Here is a 19188-nt window from a genome sequence, read left to right on the forward strand (position 1 = left end):
AAGTAAACTAAAGTAAAGTAAACTAAAGTAAAGTAAACTAAAGTAAAGTAAACTAAAGTAAACAAAACTAAACTAAAGTAAACAAAACTAAAGTAAACAAAACGAAATTAAATTAAATCATATTAGGAAAGCAGGAAGTGAACAAATGTAACAGCTACTGATTGTAAAAGTACCAAATGGAGGGGTAGGATTTAATAAGCTTTGCTTCTTCCTACTCCTTTTGGACATGTGGAACTCTGAACTGATTATGGGATGCATTCAATTGTAATCTGATGCATGTTCAAATGAAATTAAACCATTACATCACCCCCGGTTGATCGGAGCATGCGCCTGAATACAGGACACCTTGCTGGGCCATATACTCTAGTAATGTCATGATATTTAATTAGTGTAATTCAACAAGTACAGTTGGTCAAATAGTAATTTGTTCCAGTCCTCCTTGCATACAAAAATACACAAAAGGTATATAAATGTGGTAAAATCGGTATTGCATATTTAACCGCAATTGAAATATTGCCTCTAAATTCAGATTAGACGCGTGGAGACGCGTTGTGTGTACTCCCGTATCTCTCAAACGCCAGCTTGTCATGTAGGAACCTTCTTACAACGTTGTTGCCTTGATGAACTTCCTTGTAGTTATTAAAAGCGTATCATCGCTCATTAATTGCTTTGTCAAGTTGACACGTGTTTTAACGCCTTGGTGGAGGTCTGAGCCCTTGTTGTAGCCGCAAGACAACACCTAAAATATGCTGTTACTTCACACTTGAATGCAATAGAAAAAAAAAATGCTGGTATAAACACTCGGATAACAGAAAAGAATCAAACTGAAGAGAGGCCTGATTACTGATAGGAATGGAATATTTTACACTCGGTTTGAGACAAAGTAGACCTTGTACCCTTGTATTATGTCTACTATATTGGGTAATAGGGGTGTAAAGGTGACTGTAGGGGTGCTATTTTATGCCCAGAGAGCTCTGATAATGTGACAAACTGTATTTATACTGTCATACGCAGGTTTTATAAGTCTAAACTGTTTATTTTCTTTTATTATGTCTACTATATTGGGTAATAGGCATGTAAAGGTGACTGTAGGGTTGCTATGTCATTCCTAGAGGGCTCTACTAATGTGACAAACTGTATTTAGAAGGTCATAGACAAGTTTAATATGTCTAAACTGTTTATTTACTTTTATTATTTCTACTATATTGGGTAATAGACATGTAAAGGTGACTGTAGGGGTGCTATTTCACGTCTAGAGGGCTCTAATAATGTTACAAACTGTATTTAGAAGGTCATAGACAGGTTTTATATGTCTAAACAGTTTATTTTCTTTTATTATGTCTACTATATTGGGTAATAGGAGTGTAAAGGTGACTGTAGGGTTGCTATGTCATGCCTAGAGGGCTCTAATAATGTTACAAACTGTATTTAGAAAGTCATAGACATGTTTTCTATGTCTAAACTGTTTATTTTCTTTTATTATGTCTACTATATTGGGTAATAGGAGTGTAAAGGTGACTGTAGGGGTGCTATTTTATGCCTAGAGAGCTCTGATAATGTTACAAACTGTATTTAGAAGGTTATAGACAGGTTTTATATGTCTAAACACTTTTTTTCTTTTATTATGTCTACTATATTGGGTAATAGGAGTGTAAAGGTCACTGTAGGGGTGCTATTTCATTTCTAGAGGGCTCTGATAATGTTACAAACTGTATTTATACTGTCATACGCAGGTTTTATAAGTCTATACTGTTTATTTTCTTTTATTATGTCTACTATATTGGGTAATAGGAGTGTAAAGGTGACTGTAGGGGTGCTATGTCATGCCTCGAGGGCTCTAATAATGTTACAAACTGTATTTAGAAGGTCATAGACAGGTTTTATATGTCTAAACTGTTTATTTTCTTTAATTATGTCTACTATATTGGGTAATAGGAGTGTAAAGGTCACTGTAGGGGTGCTATTTCATTTCTAGAGGGCTCTGATAATATTACAAACTGTATTTAGAAGGTTATAGACATGTTTTCTATGTCTAGACTGTTTATTTTCTTTTATTATGTCTACTATATTGGGTAATAGGAGTGTAAAGGTGACTGTAGGGGTGCTATATCATGCCTAGAGGGCTCTGATAATGTTACAAACTGTATTTAGAAGGTTATTGAAAGGTTTAATATGTCTAAACAGTTTATTTTCTTTTATTATGTCTACTATATTGGGTAATAGAAGTGTAAAGGTGACTGTAGGGGTGCTATGTCATGCCTAGAGGGCTCTGATAATGTTACAAACTGTATTTAGAAGGTTATAGACAGGTTTTATATGTCTAAACACTTTTTTTTCTTTTATTATGTCTACTATATTGGGTAATAGGCATGTAAAGGTGACTGTAGGGGTGCTATTTCATTTCTAGAGGGCTCTGATAATGTTACAAACTGTATTTATACTGTCATAGACAAGTTTTCTATGTCTAAACTGTTTATTTTATTTTATTATGTCTACTATATTGGGGGATGGGAGTGTAAAGGTGACTGTAGGGGTGCTATGTCATGCCTAGAGGGCTCTGATAATGTTACAAACTGTATTTAGAAGGTTATAGACAGGTTTTATATACAAAAAGTGTAATAATATTTAGAATATAACACATGACATGAAGTAGGGCTGTAGTAAAACTGTAAAGCCCACATGCATGATGACTTTAATAGAGCATAAAGTACAGCATGTTTTATGTGATCTAATATGATGTTTCCATTGATTTCTAGCAGTGTAATTACGTTCTTGCCAAGTCTTTCTTTTTTTGTGTTTGAAGGAATGTTTGACTCCATCCTGCACGCCGCTTGTTTGCCTGGGAGAATACCAAGCATTATTACGTCCTCTTTAATCAGCACGGCTCGTGTTTGGCGATGACAGATGACGTCTCCGTGGAGAAACAAATGTTTCCCAGTCAACAATCCCCGTCAATAAGCGACATTTTCCTTGGCAGCCCCCCCACTCCACCCCCCAACCCCGCTTTTCGACATCAATCCAGGAACACTGTAACAACGCTGCCTCCATGCGTCCGTTCTTTTCATCGGGGTTATGGTGACATCTTGGAGAGTGAGTCGGGATTTGAACGTTTTAACGGGCGACGTGTGGCTGCGAGGCGTCACTTAAGGTGAGAGGCTGCCGCCATGTTTATTTTCTTTTTCTATGTCTACTATTTTGGGAAATAGGAGTGTAAAGGTGACTGTAGGGGTGCTATATCATGCCTAGAGGGCTCTGATAATGTTACAAACTGTATTTATACTGTCATAGACAGGTTTTATATGTCTAAACTGTTTATTTTATTTTATTATGTTTACTATATTGGGTAATAGGAGTGTAAAGGTGACTGTAGGGTTGCTATTTCATTCCTAGAGGGCTCTGATAATGTTAGAAAACTACATTTAGAAGGTCATAGACAAGTTTTTTATGTCTAAATTGTTTATTTTATTTGAATATGTCTATTATATTGGGGGATAGGAGTGTAGAGGTGACTGTAGGGGTGCTACTTAATTCTTAGAGGGCTCTGATAATGTGACAAACTGTATTTATACTGTCACAACCAAGTTTTCCATGTCTAAACTGTTTATTTTCTTTTATTACGTCGACTATATTGGGTAATAAGAGTGTAAAGGTGACTGTAGGGGTGCTATTTCATGCCTAGAGGGCTCTAATAATGTTACAAACTGCATTTAGAAGGTCATAAACAAGTTTTCTATGTCTAAACTGTTTATTTTATTTTATTATGTCTATTATATTGGGGGATAGGAGTGTAGAGGTGACTGTAGGGGTGCTACTTAATTCTTAGAGGGCTCTGATAATGTTACAAACTGTATTTATACTGTCTTAACCAAGTTTTCTACAAGTTGTCTACTATATTGGGTAATAGGCATGTAAAGGTGACTATAGGGTTGCTATTTCATGCCTAGAGGGCTCTGATAATGATACAAACTGTATTTACACTGTCATAGACAAGTTTTATATGTCTAAACTGTTATTTTCTTTTATTATGTCTACTATATTGGGTAATAGGAGTGTAAAGGTGACTGTAGGGGTGCTATTCCATTCCTGGAGGGCTCTGATAATGTTACAAACTGTATTTAGAAGGTCATAGACAAGTTTTCTATGTCTAAATTGTGTATTTTCTTGTATTATGTCTACTATATTGGGGGATAGGAGTGTAAAGGTGACTGTAGGGGTGCTATTTCACGCCTAGAGGGCTCTACTAATGTGACAAACTGTATTTAGAAGGTCATAGACAAGTTTTCTATGTCTAAATTGTGTATTTTCTTTTATTACGTTGACTATATTGGGTAATAGGAGTGTAAAGGTGACTGTAGGGGTGCTATTTGATGTGTAGAGGGCTCTGATAATGTTACAAACTGTATTTATACTGTCATACACAGGTTTTCTATGTCTAAACTGTTTATTTTCCTTTATTATGTCTACTATATTTGGGGATGGGAGTGTAAAGTTGACTATAGGTTCCGCCGCCGTGATTAAACAGAAAACATTAAAAGCTAAAAGTCAGCCAAGTTAGCGCTAGCTCACTTCCACTTCCTGGTGGTTCTTAAATCCCACGGATGCCTTTTCAGATCGCATCGTCTTTGTCGCGTTGGGAAAGACAGTCCACCTGACTTCAGAGAGGAAAAAGTTTTTAATAAGGCCTGACTTTGAGCGTTCCGCTTCAAAAAAAAAAGGAGAGAATGGAGATCAAACTCGGGGCCATCGGAATGAAGTCCTTCTATCAGTCCAAGACACAACACAGGAAGTCATTTTCTTGTTGTTATTAATTCACGCCAACAGGTCTAAGTACTTTGTCCACTTATTGTCGGTTCTGGTTCTGTGTGCTTGTTAGTTCAGTTGGACTGACGGACAGGAAGTTGTGTGTGTGTGTTTATGTGTGTGTGTCACTTGTGATGGTCTTTCAGCATTTGTGTCATCATTAGTATCACAGCCGTGGTAAATATGCATCTTCCTCCAGCGTTTGGCTCGGGCCGCTCGCATACATTATGGATGTTCTCCTCCCAGCCTCCTCCTCATCCTTCGCCATCCTTCGCCATCTTTTATGACAATTGCATTTCGCTTTCTACCGCGATGCTTCACTGCCATCAAGCGGCTGCGTCTCAACCCCCCCCCCCCAATCCGGTCATGCACGCGGCGTGAATTAAGATGTCTGACGTATATTTGTACACATTAAGGGTTAAAAGGTGGCTACCCGATGTTTGCAGAGAGCTAACAAGAGCTAATTAAGGAGAACATGAATGGGTTGGTTTTTTTTTTTTTTATACAGCAAACAACAAGCAAATGAACAGCAAACAGAGGCTAACTGAAGCAAACAGATGCACATGCAGAGCTCGCCGATGCTAATTAGGACGACAAAAAGGTTCATCTTGAGCTAAGGGAGACCATTTGTATCGTGGGTTCGATTCCCCCCCTCCCTCTTCACGTCTCCATTGGAGTCCACACACACACACACACAACGTCCATGCTAAGACCACTTTTCTGCCTTTTACTGCCATTTCCCTGATTTTGTGGATTATTTCCGGATTAATTTTCCCAACATTAATCATTCAAAGACGTTGACGTGATGATAAAGTATGTAGTACTCTACAATACTCAATAGCAGTGCTCTTTTTATGTCTCTTATGGGTAATAGGAGTGTAAAAGTGACTGTAGGGGTGCTATTTTATGCCTAGAGAGCTCTGATAATGTTACAATCTGTATTTATTTTTTAGGTATTAACATGTCTTAACTGTTTATTTTCTTTTATTATGTCTACTATATTGGGGGATAGGAGTGTAGAGGTGACTGTAGGGGTGCTATGTAATTCCTAGAGGTCTCTAATAATGTTACAAACTGTATTTATGTTGTCATAGACAAGTTTTCCATGTCTAAACTGATTATTTTATTACGTCTACTATATTGGGGGATAGGAGTGTAAAGGTGACTGTAGGGGTGCTATTTCACGCTTGGAGGGCTCTGATAATGTTATGAACTTTTTTATACTATGATAGACAAGTTTTCTATGTCTAAACTGTTTATTTTCTTTTATTATGTCTACTATATTGGGGGATAGGAGTGTAAAGGTGACTGTAGGGGTGCTATTTCATGCCTGGAGGGCTCTGATAATGTGACAAACTGTATTTATACTGTCATAGACAAGTTTTCTATGTCTAAACTGTTTATTTTCTTTTATTATGTCTAATATATTGGGGAATAAGAGTGTAAAGGTGACTGTAGGGGTGCTATTTCATGCCTGGAGGGCTCTGATAATGTTACAAACTGTATTTATACTGTCATAGACAGGGTTTATATGTCTAAACTGTTGATTTTCTTTAATTATGTTTATTGTATTGGGGGATAGGGGTGTAAAGGTGACTGTAGGGGTGCTATTTCATGCCTAGAGGGCTCTGCTAATGTTACAAACTGTATTTATACTGTCATAGACAGGGTTTATATGTCTAAACGCTTTATTTTATTTTATTATGTCTACTATATTGGGTAATTGGAGTGTAAAGGTGACTGTAGGGGTGCTATTTCCTGCCTAGAGGTCTCTGATAATGTTACAAACTGTATTTATACTGTCAGAGACAAGTTTTCTATATCTAAACTGATTATTTTCTATAATTATGTCTACTATATTGGGTAATAGGCATGTAAAGGTGACTGTAGGGGTGCTATTTCACGCCTAGAGGGCTCTGATAATGTTACAAACTGTATTTATACTGTCAGAGACAAGTTTTCTATATCTAAACTGATTATTTTCTTTAATTGTGTCGACTATATTGGGTAATAGGAGTGTAAAGGTGACTGTAGGGGTGCTATTTCATGCCTAGAGTGCTCCTCTTCACAGAAAGTTTCATCCACGCTGCATTAGGTCACCTCCTGTCCCACCACTTGACCTCTGACCTCCTAATTCCTGGCATGACGTCTACGATACGTGTGCCGCTTCTGACAGATCATTATTAGAATATGATTTCAGGCTACTTCATTGAATGTTTTCTTTCCTTGCCCGCGGCGCCGCCGTAAACGTAAATCACAGCGTGGCGGAGCCCACAGCTCATATAAACGTCAGGATAGGCAGACGAGCTCATAAAGCTTTAATTTGATCTTCATTCATCCAGGGACATGGCGTGAATAAACGCTCACCTACTAAATCATCATTTTCTGCATTCTGTCAACACAGCTGAGAGGACACAAGAGACAGCCATCCATCAGGCTCTGATAAGCCCCGCCCCCCAGCTGCTCTTTACACGCAGCTCCATTCCTGATTGGTCGCATCCTTGGGGCAACTAAGTCTATGCCTTTGATTGGTTAATCACGATGATTAAAAGCAATTTATTAGCATGTCATTAATGAAAATGAATGAGCGTTAAATAGCTTTTCACCTTGAAAAGATGTCCAATAGTTTCATAGCCGACTCAGAGTCCGACATTAATCCTTCATTTGTGTTTTTGTCTTAATTTTAACTCCTAAAGTCACGACTTTCACTTTTGAAAAGTAGAAATAGCGATTGTCCTTATTTGAAGAGGAACGTTGAACGTGTGATTTGTGCTGGTGCTTTGCTGCCATCTGGCGGCACTTCAACGCAACTGCAAGAACGAAGTTTCAAAAGTAGTTTATATCGACAAGAAATGTACTGTAATTAATATATACTCAAATAATTGCATTATTTAATCATTCAGTATGTATATATTGTACAACATCTCTTGCGCAACAGCACAAAATGGAGGTTTTTGCTTGATTTGCTATTATATTGTTAATATTTTTGCTCTACTGTGTATTTGCTATTTGTACATTTTTCATTCATTCATTTTCTACTGGATGCTGGAGCCTATCCCAGCTGTCCTCAAGCGAGAGAGGCGGGGTACACCCTGGACTGGTGGCCAGCCAATCACAGGGCACATATAGACAAACAACCATTCACACTCACATTCATACCTATGGACAATTTGGAGTGGCTAATTAACCTAGCATGTTTTTGGAATGTGGGAGGAAACCAGAGTACAAATAAAAATAAATAAAAATAGTAGTAAAAATAAAATTAAAATTAAAAAAATTTAAAAATTAAAAAATTAAAAAATTAAAAAAATTAAAAAATTAAAAAATTAAAAAAATAAAAAATTAAAACATTAAAAAAATAAAAAAATGAAAAAAATAAATTACAAAATTAAAAAACAAAACAACAAGAAAACAAACAAAAAAAACCTTCAACTATATTAGGAAAGCAGGAAGTGAACAAATGTAACAGTTACTGATTGTAAAAGTACCAGATGGAGGGGTAGGATTTGATAAGCTTTGCTTCTTCCTACTCCTTTTGGACATGTGGAACTGGGAACTGATTATGGGATGCATTCAATTGTAATCTGATGCATGTTGAAATGAAATTAAACCATTACCATTACCAATTAATATAGCATGTTTTTGGTATGTGGGAGGAAAACAGAGTACAAATAAAAATAAATAAAAATAGTAGTAAAAATAAAAATAAAAAAATTTAAAAAATAAAACAAAACCAAAAAAAAAAACAACCAAAAAAAAACTTCAACTATATTAGGAAAGCAGGAAGTGAACAAATGTAACAGTTACTGATTGTAAAAGTGTGGGAGGAACCCGGAGTACAAATAAAAATAAATAAAAATAGTAGTAAAAATAAAATTAAAAAAATTAAAAAAATTAAAAAAAAACAACAAAAACAAAAAAAAACTATAAGCAGGCAAAATTTCTCAAAAAAAACTAGTAGTTGAGACGGTGTTGACAGTCCCTGAAGGCCGAAGCAGAGAAACCCTGCATGTATAAATACGACCGTTAAAATGCTGTCCTTTCGGGTTTTTGAGGTCAGGACTTGTGTCTCTGCGTTGTTGCTGGAAGATGAATTATGCCAAGATCCGAGATACGACAAAGTGTGTTTGTGCACCAAAGTGGCACAATTTAATTTGCGGCGGCGGTGGCGGCGATGCCCTAATGACGACCGGCGTCTCTGCTTTCCACGAGCTGGGAGAGGAAGTAGCGAATCAACCATTGTGGCGACATGCAAATACGCTGATCTCTTTAATACCAGCCGCTCCCAATTTGACAAGCAGAACAAATACCCCCGTAGCGGGAACTCGTAGCGGGGGTCAGGAAGGAGCGGCGCCATTGGCCGAGGAAGAATTGAAAGAATTGGAAGAATCCTTGATCCTCTTTTCAACGCCGCCAGTCACACTGCACGTGTTTGCTTGCTGTTAAATTAGCCGTCTCAGCTTAAGCTAGAAAAGTTTGCCTTTTTAAAAAGTTGATCAAAATGCAAACACTCTAAAGGATGGAAGCTTTCATACTTCGGAAAGTCGATTTTTTTTTTCGTTTTTTTTTTTTAAGTAAAAGAAAAGCAGCGCTCACCGGGTGTGCAGTTTTGTTTTAATTTTGCTTATCGTTTTTTTGCCACTTCCTGCAAAACTTTTCCTTACTTCTTCTATAAACAACAGTCGCAATGCTAACACAGTTGAAAGCAGCTTCCACAAGCACATTGTCATCGGCTATTTAGCTTGGGAGTTAAATTTTTAGCTTGGTAGCTAAATTTTTCACTAGCATACATGCTAGTGAAAAATTAAATTTTCCACTAGCATACATGCTAGTGAAAAATAAAAATTTCCCACTAGCATACATGCTAGTGAAAAATTAAAATTTTCCACTAGCATACATGCTAGTGAAAAATTAAAATTTTCCACTAGCATACATGCTGGTGAAAAATTAAAATTTTCCACTAGCATACATGCTGGTGAAAAAATAAATTTTCCACTAGCATACATGCTGGTGAAAAAATAAATTTTCCACTAGCATACATGCTGGTGAAAAAATAAATTTTCCACTAGCATACATGCTGGTGAAAAATTAAAATTTTCCACTAGCATACATGCTGGTGAAAAATAAAATTTTCCACTAGCATACATGCTGGTGAAAAATTAAAATTTTCCACTAGCATACATGCTGGTGAAAAATAAAATTTTCCACTAGCATACATGCTAGTGAAAAATTAAATTTTCTACCGCTTATCCTCACGAGGGTCGTGGGGGGGTGCTGGAGCCTATCCCAGCTGTTTTCGGGCACATACACTACCGCTCAAAAGTTTGGGATCACTTGCAAATTTCTTTGTTTTCCAAAGAAAAACAAAATTTTCATGCATTTCATAAACAATTTTTTTCTATTTCACAAACATTTGTATCCATTTCACAAGCATTTAAGAGCAGCACAAATTGGGTCTAACAAGGACGGAAAAACGCTGCACAACTGTGCAAGAAGACACATCTGAGAGTGTGTTTTCCCCCCAAAAAACACATTTTCATACAAAAAAAAAATCAATTTCACCTACATGACAAAGCTGACGTACTTTTCTCTGGAAGTAAACAATAAACAGTAAATCTAAAAGTAACTTATTAACACAGGGGTCGGCAACCTTTACTATCAAAACAGCCATTTTACCCCCTCCCTCACTCGCAAAATGTAATTTTTGCGTACTATTGTTGTGTACAAGACGTAAACACTACTTGACAGGGTAAATACAGTCGGTCGTACGGGAGCATGGTCATGAGCAGGGGTCGGCAACCTTTACTAGTCCTCTGCATCAATCTCCTGGTATGGCTGCTAATCCAAGTTCGTCATTTTATAAGGCTAATAGATTAACTAAAACTAAAACTAAAATCTCTTACCATGCTGTTAACTACTCCCTTCAGAGAGCAGCACAAACTGGGTCTAACAAGGACACAAAAACGCTGCACACATATCTGAGAGTGTGTAGTTTAAGACAAAGACGCCTCACAGGTCGTCACCTGGCAGCTGCACTAAATAGTAGCCGTCAAACACCAGTGTCAGTATCAACAGTGAAGCGGCCACTTCAGGATCCTGGACTTCCAAGAACTGTACTGCCAAGAAAAAGCCATATCTCAGACTGGACAAAAATATTCCCAAGTCATCCTTAAACTTTGGAGCGGTAGTGTATAGACTCACATTCATACCTATGCACGGGGAGAACATGCAAACTCCACAAAGAGATGGCAGAGGGTGGAATTGAACTCAGGTCTTCTAGCAGTGAGGCCTGCATGCTAACCACTCGTCCAAGAATGGAATCGTAGATGCTTAATGTAAACTAGGACAAGTAAGTAGAAGTTGAACTTGAATTAGAAAAGTACAAGGTTTAAAATGGTTTTGTCCTGGAGCTTTGCTGCCATCTGTCAGCTGACCCATGCAATTGCAAGAGAACACACAACAAATGGAGAACTTAACTATTAACTAAGTGAATCTGACTGTGATGATGTATGTCATGTACAGTCACATGACATGACACGGACAGACGCAGGCAGGAGACGATCATACTGCCAACGTTTTGTATACTCAGGGATTATCAGAGAATAAACAGAGGTGGGACGGCGTCTGTGTCAAGATGAACACTTTATGGGAAAACCACATTCTTTTGGGAAGTTGCCAATTATGAACGCTTATGGGAAACAAGAACTCTTCCAACCATGACACAGTGAGGGGGAACTAGGTTGGCTGTTCCTGCGACTTATACTCCAGAGCGACTTATATGTAAATTTATATACCGTATTTTCCGGAATATAAGTCATTATGCATTTTTGGCCTTGTGCGACTTATACTCCAGTACGACTTATGTATGTTTTTTTTCTACCTAATTATACATTTTTGGCCTTGTGCGACTTATACTCCAGTGTGACTTATGTATGTTTTTTCTACCTAATTATGCATTTTTGGCCTTGTGTGACTTATACTCCAGTGTGACTTATGTATGTTTTTTTCTACCTAATTATGCATTTTTGGCCTTGTGGGACTTATGTATGTTTTTTTTTCAACTTAATTATGCATTTTTGGCCTTGTGCGACTAATACTCCAGTGTGACTTATGTATGTTTTTTTCTTCTACCTAATTATGCATTTTTGGCCATGTGCGACTTATACTCCAGTGTGACTTATGTATGTTTTTTTTCTACCTAATTATGCATTTTTGGCCTTGTACGACTTATACTCCAGTGTGACTTATGTATGTTTTTTTCTACCTAATTATGCATTTTTGGCCTTGTGGGACTTATGTATGTTTTTTTTTCAACTTAATTATGCATTTTTGGCCTTGTGCGACTAATACTCCAGTGTGACTTATGTATGTTTTTTTCTTCTACCTAATTATGCATTTTTGGCCATGTGCGACTTATACTCCAGTGTGACTTATGTATGTTTTTTTTCTACCTAATTATGCATTTTTGGCCTTGTACGACTTATACTCCAGTGTGACTTATGTATGTTTTTTTCTACCTAATTATGCATTTTTGGCCTTGTGCGACTTATACTCCGGAGCGACTTATGCATGTTTTTTTTCTGCCTAATTATGCATTTTTGGCCATGTGATACTCATACTCCAGTGTGACTTATGTATGTTTTTTCTGCCTAATTATGCATTTTTGGCCCTGTGATACTCATACTCCAGTGTGACTTATGTATGTTTTTTCTACCTAATAATGCATTTTTGGCCATGTGCGACTTATACTCCAGTGAGACTTATGTATGTTTTTTTTCTACCTAATTATGCATTTTTGGCCTTGTGCGACTTATACTCCAGTGTGACTTATGTATGTTTTATTTTCTACCTAATTATGCATTTTTGGCCTTGTGCAACTTATGTATGTTTTTTTTTCAACCTAATTATGCATTTTTGGCCTTGTGCGACTTATACTCCAATGTGACTTATGTATTTTTTTTCTACCTAATTATGCATTTCTGGCTTGGTGCGACTTATGTATGTTTTTTTTCTACCTAATTATGCATTTTTGGCCTTGTGTGACTTATGTATGTTTTTTTCTACCTAATTATGCATTTTTGGCCTTGTGCGACTTATACTCCAGTGAGACTTATGTATGTTTTTTTTCTACCTAATTATGCATTTTTGGCTTTGTGCGACTAATACTCCAGTGTGACTTATGTATGTTTTTTTTCTACCTAATTATGCATTTTTGGCCTTGTGCGACTTATACTCCAGTGCGACTTATGTATGTTTTTTCCTACCTAATTATGCATTTTTGGCCTTGTGCGACTTATAGTCCAGTGTGACTTATGTATGTTTTTTTTCTACCTAATTATGCATTTTTGGCCTTGTGCGACTTATGTATGTTTTTTTCCTACCTAATTATGCATTTTTGGCCTTGTGCGACTTATGTATGTTTTTTTCCTACCTAATTATGCATTTTTGGCCTTGTGCGACTTATACTCCAGTGTGACTTATGTATGTTTTTTTTTCTACCTAATTATGCATTTTTGGCCTTGTACGACTTATACTCCAGTGTGACTTATGTATGTTTTTTTCTACCTAATTATGCATTTTTGGCCTTGTGCGACTTATACTCCGGAGCGACTTATGCATGTTTTTTTTCTGCCTAATTATGCATTTTTGGCCCTGTGATACTCATACTCCAGTGTGACTTATGTATGTTTTTTCTGCCTAATTATGCATTTTTGGCCCTGTGATACTCATACTCCAGTGTGACTTATGTATGTTTTTTCTACCTAATTATGCATTTTTGGCCTTGTGCGACTTATACTCCAGTGTGACTTATGTATGTTTTTTTTTCCTACCTAATTATGCATTTTTGGCCATGTGCGACTTATACTCCAGTGCGACTTATGTATGTTTTTTCTACCTAATTATGCATTTTTGGCTTGGTGCAATTTAAAAAAATGAAATTATATTAGGAAAGCAGGAAGTGAACAAATGTAACAGTTACTGATTGTAAAAGTACCAGATGGAGGGGTAGGATTTATTAAGCTTTGCTTCTTCCTACTCCTTTTGGACATGTGGAACTGTGAACTGATTATGGGATGCATTCAATTGTAATCTGATGCATGTTCAAATGAAATTAAACCATTACCATTACCCCCTGAAAAAACACAACAAACGTGTTCCATGTTGAGGCCGAACTGACTTTATTACTCCAAAAGTACTAGAAAAAGCCTCAGTTAGCTGAGTACTGTATATTAGTGTTAGTAGAGTTTCATAGGCAAGCGAAAAAGAAATGTTAAATGCCGAAAAAAAGACTTTAAGAGGAACTGCAATGCTGTTAATTTGTCATTTTAAGGATGCAGAGTGGAAGTGATTAAACACATGATTTTCAGCATGTTTAGAGTTTTTTTTTTTTTTAAGCTTTACCGCAGCATGCATGAAGCTGGGATGACATTATAGAAGATGATGTCGGAGAAGAAATGGAAAAAACGTTTTTTTACAGATGACACTGACAACTAAAATGACTTCTTGACATACTCTGCAGTAGTCCACATGCTCATAAAAGATTGCTAAATTGCCCCTTCAGCCATTCCAATGACGTCTAGGGGCTGTGTGGAGCACTCTTCATTTTGCACCATAAGTGTCCAAATCCTTGAGAGATAAAACACAGAAAATAAACCCCAGACACGTTGACAAAGTGCACAACTCCACGAAGCAGTTTCTCTTCTTAGACAAGTACACATCATATACTTTAATACGCATCTGTATTATGAATGGATGTAATATTCAGGTATATTCCGTGCAGGGGTGTCCAAAGTTTGGCTGTTTTTGAAAATTCAGGTAACCAAATGAGAAAATGTTGGAAAAAAACTAATGAAATAAAAATGCAATAATTCCAAATATATGAAGTCAAAACATTAAAAGGAAAAAATATTACATTTTAAAAAGAAAAAAAGCATAATTTATGTGAATAATTTCTTCAGTGTTCCCATATTTAGTCGTTTTTGTTTACATAATTGAGAAGCGTATAATTTTCTTTGAGAAGACAAACAGTGGAGACATGCACCAGTCCACATCTTTGTTGATGGAACGAATAAAGCACCCGAGTACAATGTATAATTGTACTTTACACTATACTTAAATATGTAAATATGAAGTAGAATACAGTAAATAAATTATAAAGGCAGAATATCCTCTCTATTCCTAAATCTTCGCAATTCACACAGAAGATAAAAATCAAAAGAGCAGTACAATTATTATTAATTTACATGTTTAACACAAAAAAATATATATTTCGTTTGCCCATTTATCATGTAAGCTTGTGCAAACTCTATATTCTTTATTGTTTGTTTACTTTATGCACTTGTGAGCTTCCTCCAAGACTGCGCTAGAAATGTAAATACAATAAAGATCACGTGAACACAAGTACACATAATGACTCCATCTTCCTTTTTATGGATGTAATATGAAGTGTTATGTCTTTACAATATTTACTAATAACTCAATTATTGCGTTTTGTACCGTTTTACACGGTTAACGTTGACATTTGTTTTTTTTTGCACGGGGCGATGATGTCATGCAGCATACAAACGCAGACTAGTAGGCTACAGAACGCAGATTTAGACACAGCCAAATTTTCGGAGTTAATTTTTCAGTATTTGGTCATCGCTGGAAAAACTTTAGACACCACCGATTTAATGCATCCCTTCACTTTTTAGTATTTTGGGATGAACTAACACAGCGGAGGCCCTTAAGGTGGTACAACCTGGAGTGAAACCTGTTTGGACTTGGATTTCAACCCAACTGTCATGCATGGCGTCATGTCAGACTTCACCTCAGTTACCATTTAAAGCAGGGGTGCTCATTAAGTCGATCGCACTGGTCGATCACGGCGTGACATTAAAAAAATATCATCCCAGCATCAATGCCGTCACTTGATTGATATACAGGGCAGCCATTCAGATGACAACTGAATGTTGCCCTTCGGGCGACCAATCAAATCAAACAACGTCTCTAAGTGCAGCAGAACTTACGATGTCAGCCCATCATCCATCCCCGTTACTTGATTGACATACAGGACAACCGGTCAGATGACAACTGAATTTTGACCTTTAGGTCACCGCTCATGCGTAAACAACGATGCAAAGTGCTAAGCTAGTCGGCGAATTGCGTCAGATTTTAAGCCCTCGCTAAAGTTTATGGTCACTAAAATGAGTGAAGGAGCTGGACCAAGTAAAAAGGCAAAAAACATATCACTTCCATACGGATATGGAATATTATATGGATATTATGATACGGATATTATCCATGACTGATAAACATTTGGAAGTGTGCTTGAGGCTGGCTATCAGCAGCTACTGTCCGGACTATGCATCCCTGGCTGGTTCAATTCAGTGCAAGTCATCAAAGTAAACTCAGGTAATTACAAAAAATTTTAATAGTTAATTATGTGTGTTTCGCAATATTGGCTCATTTGGTTATGTAAGGTACATCAACATACATTGTACGTACAAATAATCCTCAATACATTTGAAAATAAATAGATGTTTTGCATTTTTGTAGTGGGTAGATCATTTTGACTCGGTCATTTTAAAAGTAGCTTGCATGCTGAAAAAGTGTGAGCACCCCTGATTTAAAGCATTAAATCGAATGTTGTGTTGTATGTTTTTAAAATACATTTTTTTGTATGAAAAGATAGCAGCTACTATTGACATTCATTACATGGGAGTCATGACGACATCGAGTGCACAACAAGGCGTCACCTGGAGCAAGATCATTTGGTGCCGTTGTACTTGACCTCCTTTCCGCACTTCTTCAAAGTGTCCATTAGAAATTCTACGTCTTTGTCCGACTCGATCCAAACCAGCTGCTTCGGCAAGTCGATTTCAAACTTAACATCTGCGGCGAGAAAAAGGAAAGAACACAACGTGAATACGTTTTAATTTGTTATATGTACTTAGTTGCACTAAATTAGGAATCAGACATGCGGGAAAAATGACTGAGATGACCTCTACTAACCCGAAACAAGAGTGTCTCGGTTAATTTCACAAGCCAGGATGAGTAAATGCGGATTAATCAAGCCAGGTGAAACCAATCCCGGATCAGTGCGAGTACACGACTTCCTTAAATCGACCCCGCTATCAATCACAGAGGCACCGATTCACCATGGCAACGTGAGCGGCATACTTTGGAAGCGGAAATCCTCAGAGGCTTACGGGGATGCACAAGTGATAAAAAAGGAATATATATATATAAAAAAAAAAGAAAGGCAGTACCGCTACAGTCAGAAACGATCTGCAATACTTTGTGCTAAAGTGGCGCACAAATACACACTCACCGCTCCACTGACAGTCATAAATAAAATTTGAATAGTGAATCAATGTTATGTTTGTTGCAAATCTGGAACGGCGGCTCAAACCCTAGTTTTACCTTTATATGGGAAGTGATGTACAGTATGTGTAAATTATGTAATAAATGTTTAATGTCCAATAATTATTGCTTTCCATTTATGGAGACTCCGGTTTCCTCCCACATTCCAAAAACATGCTAGGTTAATTAGCGACAATTAGGTTAATTGTCCATAGGTATGAATGTGAGTGTGAATGGTTGTTTGTCTATAAGTGCCCTGTGATTGGCTGGCTGGCAACCAGTCCAGGGTGTACCCCGCCTCTCGCCCAAGGACAGCTGGGATAAGTTCAGGTTAAAGGTCAAAGATTTTTTTTCCAAATAATTGAAAAAAAAAAAAGTGTAAAAGTGTATGCTAGTTATTGAAAATGTAATTAAAAACATTTAAAAAATAAAAAAATATATATTTTAAAAAAAAAAGTCCAGCAAAACAGTCCAGGGCGTACGCCGCCTCTCGCCCAAAGACAGCTGGGATAGGCTCCAGCACCCCCCGCGACCCTCGTGAGGATAAGCGGTAGAAAATGAATGAATGAAAGTATAAGATAGCTAATTAAAACTATTGAAAAATGTAAAAAAAAAAAAAAAAAGTTTAAACAACAAAAAAATATATAATACAAAAATTAAATCAAAAAGTTCAAGTTAGCCAAGATTTTTTTTCAAAATAATAAAAAAAATGTGTAAAAAGTGTATGCTAGTTATTGAAAATGTAATTAAAAACATTTAAAAAATCTAATTAAAATAAAAAATATGTATGAGATAGCTAATTAAAACTATTGAAAAATGTCAAAAAAAAAAGTTGAAACAACAAAAAATATATATAATACAAAATGACAAAATATAAATAAAAAAGTTCAGGTTATCCAAGATTTTTTTCCAAATAATTTTAAAAAAGTGTAAAAAGTGTATGCTAGTTATTGAAAATGTAATTAAAAACATTTTAAAAATAAAATTAAAAAATATATATATTTTTTTTAAAAAGTCCAGCAAAACAGTCAAGGGTGTACCCCACCTCTCGCCCAAAAACAGCTGGGATAGGCTCCTGCACCCCGGCGACCTTAAGATAATTGATGACACTAAATAAATTGTGGACCTTAGCTTGGTTTAGCTTAGCTAACTCCACAGAATAAATCCTATGGTAATGTATATTAGAAATTATGCCACTTTTGAGCCAGGATATAACCAACATATCCCAGCTTAATCCCCTTTTCCAAGTTTTGTACTTCCTGCTTCTGATGCATTATGTGATGGAGAAGATGGCGACCTCTCACCTCCTAGCTTGTTGAGGATTCTGCTGACAGCTCCTGAGCATCCTTCACACGTCATGGCCACAGCAAATTCGTGTTTCTGTGCAGTTAGTACAGTTAGTTCACTCACTGCAGGACGGTGCAAATAAAAACGTCACTTTATCGACTGTGGCTGCTATCGATTACATGCTAACATTGTTACTGCGCTGCAATGATTCACAAACTACTTCCGGTGGAACAAACTTAGCTATTTGAAGCCATACATTACTTTACTTTATTTTCTAATAAACACATCGTCTCTCCGTGAGTGAATAAAGTGTGTGAAAACATTAAATCATGTTTATATAATAGCTCTAACACGCTATTGAATAACGGAAGCTAAATCCTTGCTAGCTTGCCCCAGTGTGTGCTAGCCGAGAGACGTGCTAATGCTAAATATGTCTCGTTATGGCGATATGTCATTTAGTCTAACAAGAAGAACTCACGGTCATGTTTAGGATGATGTGGCGCAGCAGTCGGAGTGTCTCAACAAAGATGGACTTTCCCCACGGAGTGACTCGTAACTTAGGCAAACACGTCCCACTTCATTCCTGTTTTATTGTCATGTTACCTTTATTTGGGAAAAACAGAACCTCCATTTCCGGTGCTACGCCGCACTTACATTAAATGTGTATGTTAATGTTCCATATAAATAACCCACAGATATATAAATATGCGTATTTATTCATTAAAAACGATATGGTATTACTACCAAGTACCATAA

The 19188-nt window shown here is 36.7% G+C and overlaps 1 protein-coding gene across 1 annotated transcript; it reads right to left on the reverse strand.

Annotated features, from left to right (window-relative positions):
- Positions 1 to 13962: 13962 nt before the first annotated feature.
- On the reverse strand, positions 13963 to 19074 carry atox1 (antioxidant 1 copper chaperone). Its single transcript, XM_058056196.1, has 4 exons — positions 18911 to 19074; positions 18450 to 18525; positions 16539 to 16674; positions 13963 to 14427 (listed from the first exon to the last, which is right to left on the reverse strand). Exons 1-3 carry the CDS (start codon positions 18914 to 18916, stop codon positions 16550 to 16552), a joined length of 207 nt encoding a protein of 68 aa, XP_057912179.1. The 5' UTR covers positions 18917 to 19074; the 3' UTR covers positions 13963 to 14427; positions 16539 to 16549.
- Between the last annotated feature and the right edge of the window lie 114 nt (positions 19075 to 19188).

This window comes from Doryrhamphus excisus, chromosome 2 (genome assembly GCF_030265055.1).
Source record: "Doryrhamphus excisus isolate RoL2022-K1 chromosome 2, RoL_Dexc_1.0, whole genome shotgun sequence".
Classification (NCBI taxonomy): domain Eukaryota; kingdom Metazoa; phylum Chordata; class Actinopteri; order Syngnathiformes; family Syngnathidae; genus Doryrhamphus; species Doryrhamphus excisus.